The 8,550-nt window shown below is 40.0% G+C and overlaps 1 protein-coding gene across 1 annotated transcript; it reads right to left on the reverse strand.

Annotated features, from left to right (window-relative positions):
• Positions 1–951: 951 nt before the first annotated feature.
• KBTBD7 (kelch repeat and BTB domain containing 7) lies at positions 952–5,699 on the reverse strand. The gene has a single exon (XM_012764985.3). The coding sequence runs from the start codon at positions 4,426–4,428 to the stop codon at positions 2,371–2,373; it is 2,058 nt and encodes a 685-aa protein (XP_012620439.1). The 5' UTR covers positions 4,429–5,699; the 3' UTR covers positions 952–2,370.
• Positions 5,700–8,550: the final 2,851 nt, after the last annotated feature.

The raw sequence follows: 8,550 nt of genomic DNA on the forward strand, positions 1-8,550 counted from the left end.
CTGAAGATATTTCAACACTGCTAGTTATGTCACTCACTGCGCAACAAGGGGTTTTATACATTTAGCAGATCCACTGAATTAGAAAGTCAGGAAGCCTAGGTTCTAGTACCAGTTTTATTTATAACTAACCACATACAAATCACTTATCTATAAAATAATGATTAACATTTACTCCCTAATTCACAAATATATCACAAAACCAAAATCTTTCCCAAGAAAACCTCATTATAAATCAAGACATCTCTACTATTTAGCCTAGGCTTTAACTAAAAGGTTAAGAATGACAAATTGGAGAATTTGCCTTTTATACATTAATTGCATATCTTTATTCTGCAGATGGGTAATCTGGTTGAGATAAGTATTGTCATGTTTCAACCTTATAAAACAAAAAGCTATTAACTAAGAAGTTAATGGTGAAGAAGTTGGCCCAAAAATAAGAATATTGAGAAATAGCTTTCTATGTTGAAGAACAGTGCTTATAATATCCCTGAATTCAAATGGAATAAAAGTTAGCCTTAGGCCACTAAAGCATGTTTACCCTTTTGAAGAAACATACTGGTAGGGCAGGTAACTTATTTCACTAGTAAAGATCTTAAACAGGAATGTCTTCTAGACTTTTCAAATGGCCAATCAAAATGGCTAAGAAAACATTATTTGTGGGTTTTTTGTTTCTCTATTCTTTTCTCATTCAAAAATTCAGTTCCCCATCTGGGATCAAACTCCTCTATCCTCAGCCAGGGTGTAAGAAATATTAGCATTCTGTCATTAAAGAATAAACAAAGAAGAGGAATTAGCATGTTACTTAACAAAGATTCAGGAAGATAATTCTATATGGGTATAGAAAAATGTAATACACCATAAACATCAGTATATGTATATATATACCATTTATCATATGTATGTACTGTGACAACATATGTATTAATAAACCTTCAAATGTAAGCACCCATATTTTGTATTTAACAATGTCAGTTATGTGCGATTTATTATCTATTTATGGACTTTCCCGTACATGTGATGACAAAAACAAACACGGACTGGAGCATGGTTCACAGAGAAACATAGAACATATACAAATACCATAATAAAATAACCATGTATACCAGCGCTTAAGGAAATATTTTGGAGGAAACATACTTTCACTACTGGCCCCAAATGCCATCATTCATTTATGTCCTTTTAATTGTCAACTTTTAATACAAAAATACCTTCAAGCTGATACTAAGAACATTTACTTACAAAACTGACAATATTTCAATGCTACACAAAACAGTTCTATATATAGCTTAAAGTTTTAAAGTTCTTTGCTGGCACTTGATTTTATAGTTGATAAGACACAATAACTACTAATCTCAATAAAATAATGTTTATAGCCTCTACATATTTTCAAAACCAATATTACCTCACAAAACAGTAAATAAATCACTTCCTGCTGAAGAATCTTCTAGGACGAACACCAAAACTATACAGCCAAAATATTTTAGAGAAGCAAATAAACCTTTGTCCAGTGGGAAAAAAACTGTTCCTGACTCATGAAGCATATATCAGGCATAGATCAAAATTATGAACTTAGAAAGCAAGTTACCTTTTTTGGTTTAGAAGGGTGTTTAAATAATTGGTGGCACTACTAGAAAGGATGTTTCTTTAGATAAAAAATTAGTCGCATTTAACAAATACACATTTTATATTCCAAAATAAAAGCTGAGATTTCTTTTAAAACAGTGGAATCCTGATTTTTTTATTTTCTGTAAACTTGTAAGGCCATTCTACACATTATCAGAATGAAATCACTATTCAGTAAACTTAATATACATATCCATTTTTCTTTGCAGAAGAAAACCAAACCAAATTTAATAAACTATATTTAACTTAGAATACTAAAAACTGAATAGTTTAAAATTTCTGAAATCTACTTTCATTATTCTGAAGGAAAATATATACCTTCAAAACTCTACCAACAATTCCTAGTCTAGTTTTCCCTTACACAAATTATAAAGTTAAACTCCTTGTGGCACTAAACAGAATTTAAAAATTAACAGAAGACTAAATTAGAATAATCAAAATATAAACATACTAACTAATCAAAACAATCCACTGGTGCAATGAATATTTCAACAAAGAAAAAAACACCAAGCATCCTAATCAATTATATAGTTCCTTTTTGCATATTTTAATTCTGGACTTTTAGCACACTAAATTACTAAACAGGTTGATTTCGTGGGCTGTTAAAATTTTGTATTATTTCAAAATATTACCCTTTCTAAACCAAATCTGTGGTCTTAATCAACTTTTTTTTTCCCAGGAAAAAAGGATATATTTTTAAGATACATTCTATAGCAGTAGAAACATCTTAGTGTTTCAAAATACTATTTACAAAGAACCCTGCTGATCCTGTGCATTTCGCTGAGGTGCTACTTGCACCCAGACTTCATCATCAGAAAAAGAACTTGAACTTCCTGACTCAGAGTCCAGCTCACTGAATCCATCTAAGTCCCATTCAGTACTAGACTCACTCCGTGCATCGTCTTCCTCAGTGATAAAACTTTGACCCGGTTCAAGGCAGGAAGGATAAACACGAGCACAGAGGCAAATAAAGCCAGAGTCAAACTGCAAAAGGCCTAACATGGTACCTATATTAATCCATTGGTCTTCCCTAGTATCATATTCATACACGGTCACCCGGTTCTTTTTCCATTGTGGGGTTGTAGAAGTGATGAGCAGTAACTTTTGGTCATGATTGACAATCTGGTAGTTGTGGGTCTCTGAGTCCAAGGGAATATTACTAATCCGCCTCCATTCTCCCCTAGCTGGGTTGTAGACCTTCATGACTGGGATGTCACAGATACAATAGATTTCATCATTAAAGACACATGCTTCCTGAAAGTCACTGCGTTTAAGAGAAGCACAGTTCAACCACATATTGTGGCTAGGATCATAGCAGAGCATGCGCTTACTGTTGACAGCATAAAGATAGTTCTGAACCACTATTAGTTCAAAGGAATAGAAAGAATGGGGGACAGGCGCCACCAGGGCCCACTGGTTCCTCTGAACACTATAGCATTCCACTTCCTTCAATTTAACTCCAGTAATAGGGTCTCGTCCACCCAAAATGTAAATGTAGCCATTGAGGTATGCCACATCCATGCCCTCACGACACAGTAAGCGGTCTGCAAGCTGCTGCCAACTATTCTGGGCTGGTTTATACACCCAGAGGTCTTTTCTGGGCTGGGCTGCTAGATATATGTCATGTTCTGGAGAGACACAGACAGCTGAGGAGGTGATAGTTTTAGTGTGAGCCAAGCTGGTCAAAGGTGATGGCATTGTGTAAATGTCCCCTGAGTATGGGTCATAGCAGAGAAAGGGATCTCTGGGATGTCCAAAAAAGATCACCATTTCCTTGGCACACATACCCAGTCTCTGAGGCGGATTTTCTACTGCAGATACAACAGAGCTGCTGCTGCTACTGCTGCTGCTACTGCTGTTTGGTTTTGGCACCAGAGACTTGTACAACATGTCACCGTAGCGCATCTGAAGGGCCCCTTCAATGGTGTCCAGGCAGTACTTCTTCACAATGGGCTTGGTCAGCAGCCCTTGCAGGTAGTCCTGATCATTTTCAGTGAAGTGTGCCCAGCGGACACACTTGAACACTTCTGCAGCACTGGGACCCCGCTCTTTCGGAGCTGCCTCCAGCCACTGCACAGCCACATGGCATACAGTCCGCTCACTTTCTATGTCCAAACTATCCAGGCGTAGGACAGCCAGCAGCTGGGCCAGAGTCAGATCTGCCAGAGTTTCCTCTCGAATGGAACCCATTCGACTGAGCTGCTTGAAGTTGTGAGCAATAAAGGACTGGGCCTGAGAGCGTAGCTTGTGATGGTCAAAGGCGTCAGCAAATTTGAGGATGGCGGTGCAGTTGGCCAGGTCAAGACGGCGCGCTAAGAAGGAGGCACAGGCTTCGCGCACATACTCCAGCTGTAGCATGTCGGAGGCTGCATACAGGCGCTGCACATTGGCCTCACTCAGGGACACACGGCCCGTGTAGCAGTAGTCGACCAACACCTCGAAGGACTCGGCGTCCACATCGTGCATGGTCACACTCGCCTGCTGGCTCTCGTACATGCCGCCCGTGAACATGCTCTTGAAGTAGGGACACGCGGCGGCCAGCACGTTGCGGTTGCAGGAGAACAGGCGACCTGTGCCGGGCCCGCTGCCAGGCGTCACCACCTCGATGGTCACATCACACAGCAGCCGCGCGTCGTAGAAGGACTTGAGCTGTGCCAGCAAGGCTGCAGAATGGGCCGTGTCCTTTAATTCTTCTGGGCCCGTGAAAAAGGCCGAAACCGAGGGCTTAGAAATCCTCTTGGGCCGCCTCCCACCGCGGGGACTGGCGAGGCGGCGGGAGCGCGGAGCGTCTTCCCGGGACTGCATGGTGGAGATGGCGGCGGGGCGCTGAGGGCGAGAACGGCGGCAGGGACCCGGCTCTGGCTCCTCCTCACCCTTCCCTCGCTGACGCTAAGACAGCGGCGTCGCGGAACAGACCGCGGCCCGGGCCGCACTTACTTAATTCAGCCCTGCGCCGCGGCACCGCCTCCCTTTATCGCGTAGAGACAGCGCCTGACTCACCCACTTCCAGTTCCGCGCCCTTTCTCCGCCTCAGCTCGCCCTCACTGGACCCGCTGGCAGGAGCCGAGAGAGCCGCCGCTGCCGTGCTGGCGAAACCGGTAGGCGTCTGAGAGAACTACCACTCCCAAGTTGCCTTTCGCACCTCGAGGCAGGCTGGGGGCTCCCGGGACTCCCGGGCAGAGACAGAAGCCGCTTTGCATGTTGGGAGTAGTAGTTTGTGTAGTATCGCGATCTTTGTTGTCGTTGACAACTTTCTCCAACAGAATTAGCGTTGATTCTCTTGGATTTGATGGTTAAGAGCATTGGCTTACAGACTCAGAGTAGAAGCCCCGTGTTGTTATTCATTACATTTGTGACTTTTCTCTGAAAAGTTTTCTATTTTAGTAAAGTGGAGATTATTAATAATCCATAGGGTAGTGTATTGAATGATATAAAATTTACTTAGGACACTTTGATACATATTTTATTAGACTAATAATTAAAGTGATATACACCGTGTCTAGAACATAGTCCATAATTGTTAGCCTTTTTTTTTTTTTTTTTTTTTTGAGACAGAGTCTCGCTTTGTTGCCCAGGCTAGAGTGAGTGCCGTGGCGTCAGCCTGGCTCACAGCAATCTCAATCTCCGGGGGTCAGTGATTCTTCTGCCTCAGCCTCCAGAGTAGCTGGGATTACAGGCATGCGCCCCCATGCCCGGCTAATTTTTTTTTTGTATATATATTTTTAGTTGGTCAATTAATTTCTTTCTATTTTTGGTAGAGACAGGGTCTCGCTCAGGCTGGTTGTTAGCCTTTTTTGTGGACTGTATGACAAGTCAGTGACTAATTTGAAACCAAAAGCCTTTAAAAAACTGCAAATTTTTACAGAGAACTTCCAGTTTTTAATTTTTTCTTTTGAAAAGTTCTGAAGGGTATTAACGATATCTTCAATGTTAAACAAGATGCGTAGGAACATTGGGATGTCTTAGACGACTAAGTTGAGGTCCTAGAGAACAGCATTAATAGATGGCTTCAAATATGCAAATCATGCATATAAAAATAGACGGTTTCTAGAATCTGAGGGTATTTTGTAAAAAAAAAAAAAAAATAGACGGTTTCGTGCTCTCTCACCCAAAAAAAACATTTCATCTCTGGGGAGCAAGACTATTTTAAATAAACTTGAAAACACTCATAGCACTTCAATTAGTGTTTTAATATGAGTGTTTTCAATTCGTCTAATACAGATTCTTTTACTGCCATTGTACAAATTGAAGATTCTTCAATTCCCTTTATTAAGGAGTTTTGGGGAAAATTTTAAATCAAAAGATTTCAATGAACAGATTTTGTTCTGTACAAAAAGCACATGATTCTTAAAGTTTGGCACCCATACATGCCCTGACATTCTTTGAATTAATAAAGTACAATCCATACTTTACCAAAGTCTTTTATGTAATGTATTAATCAACATTGTTAAATCATCAAAATCAAGGATTAGAGATTGATTGTTTCTGGTTTTTTTGTTTTTTTTTTTGGAGACAGAGTATCACTTCTGTTTTCCAGGCTAGAGTGCTGTGGCATTGGCTTTAGCTACCAGCAACCTCAAACTCCTGGGCTCAAGTGATCCTCCTGCCTCAGCCTCCCAAGTAGCTGGGAGTACAGGCATGTGCCACCATGCTTGGCTCATTTTTTCTATATATTTTTAGTTGGCCAATTAATTTCTTTGTATTTATAGTACAGACGGGTCTCCCTCTTGCTCAGACTGGTCTTGAACTCCTGACTTTGAGTGATCCTCCTGCTTGGGCCTCCCAGAGTGCTAGGATTACAGGCGTGAGCCACCACGCCCAGCCTAGAGATTGATTTTTCAGAGACAACTTTTATTTAAAAACCAGTGAATATTCCTGCTGCTAATTTGCCATAAATTACTGTAACCTAATGATGAAAATTGTCAACATTACTTTTTTATAAACTTTTTAATATAGGTAAAATACACATAATTGAATTTACCATTAAAAGAGTTTTAAATGTACAGTCCTTTAGCATTAAGTATATTGTTTTGCAACCATCACCACCATCCATCTCTAGAACTTTTCATCTTGCAAAACTGAAAATCTGTGCCTGTTAATAACTCTCCATTCCCCCAATAGCTGGCAATCACCAGTCTACTTTCTGTCTCTATGAGTTTGATTTCTCTAGATACGTCATATAAGTTCAGTGCCTGATTTTTCACTTCCTTATATCTTCCCTTACTATGTTGTTTGCTTAGATTACCTTTCACAGAATCCAAAATATTTATTGGACACTGTTTCCTAAGGTCTAGAGCAGTGCTCTCCCATAGAACTTCCTGCAATGTTGGAAATATTTTATATCTGTGCTGATAGAATAGCCAGAAGCCATATGTAGCTCTTAAGTACTTGAAATGTAGCTAGGGCAACTGATGAACTAAATTTTTAATTTTAGAAACACAGCACTGATACCAATGCCATTCAGTGGAGAAATAAATAGTCCTCTTATTTAATAACAAATGGTGTTGGAACAACTGGATCAGAATGTAAGAAAAAAATTAACCTTCATTCCTACCTTATACCATAAACAAAAATTAATTTGAAATGGATCTTAGTAATAAATGGAAATGTAAAAACTTTAGCTTCTAAAACAAAACATAGATGACTATCTCCATAACATTGAGGTTGGCAAAGATTTCTTAGGACACAAAAAACGTGAATCATTATAAAAGACAAAGTGAATCTCAACAAAATTATAAGCTTCTGAACTTCAAAAGACAGTGAAGCCCGGGCACGTTGGCTCACGCCTGTAATCCTAGCACTCTGGGAGGCCAAGGTCGGCGGATTGCTCGAGGTCAAGAGTTCGAAACCAGCCTGAGCAAGAGCAAGACCCCGGGTCTACTATAAATAGAAAGAAATTAATTGGCCAACTAATATATATAGAAAAAATTAGTTGGGCATGGTGGCGCATGCTGTAGTCCCAGCTACTCAGGAGGCTGAGATAGAAGGATTGCTTGAGCCCAGGAGTTTGAGGTTGCTGTGAGCTAGGCTGATGCCACGGCACTCACTCTAGCCTGGGCAACAAAGCGAGACTATGTCTCAAAAAAAAAAAAAAAAAAGACAGTGAAAACAAAATAAAAAGGTAAGCCATAGACTGAGAAACAATATTGGTACTGTGTATACCTGATGGCCAATAAACATATGAAAAGATGTTCAGTGTCATTCACCATCAGGTCACAATGAGAAAACACTGAACACCCACTAGAATGGCTAAACTTAAAAAGATCAATAATATTATTTGTTGGTGAAGATATGCAGCCACTGGACTCTCATACATTAATAATAGAAATATAAATTGGTATATTCACATTAGAAAACTCTTTCAGTAGTTAATGACCAGTAATTCACCTCTAGGCAACTGCCCAAGGGGAATGAAAACATATATCCACAAAAAAAAACTGGTATAAGAATTTTCGGCTGGTCTTGGTGGCTCACGCCTGTAATCCTAGCACTTGGGAGGCCAGGGCAGGAGGATCACTCAAGGTCAGGAGTAACCAGCCTGCAAGAGCAAGACCCTGTCCCTACTATAAATAGAAATAAATTAATTGGCCAACTAAGAATATATAGAAAAAAAATGAGCCGGGCATGGTGGTGCATGACTGTAGTCCCAGCCACTTGGGAGGCTGAGGCAGAAGGATTGCTTGGGCTCAGGAGTTTGAGGTTTCTGTGAGCTAGACCACGGCATTCTACCCCGGGCAAAGAGTGAGACTCTGTTTTTTTTTCTTTAAAAAAAAGAATTTTCATAATAGTTTTATCTGTACTACTCCAAAATTGGAAACAAGCCAAGTGCAAATCAACAGGAGAATGAAAAAAATTATAGCATATTCATACAGCATAAATACTACCCAGAAAAAAAGAAAACTCTGATACATGTAATAGTGTAGATGA

Source organism: Microcebus murinus, chromosome 13 (assembly GCF_040939455.1).
Source record: "Microcebus murinus isolate Inina chromosome 13, M.murinus_Inina_mat1.0, whole genome shotgun sequence".
Lineage (NCBI taxonomy): Eukaryota > Metazoa > Chordata > Mammalia > Primates > Cheirogaleidae > Microcebus > Microcebus murinus.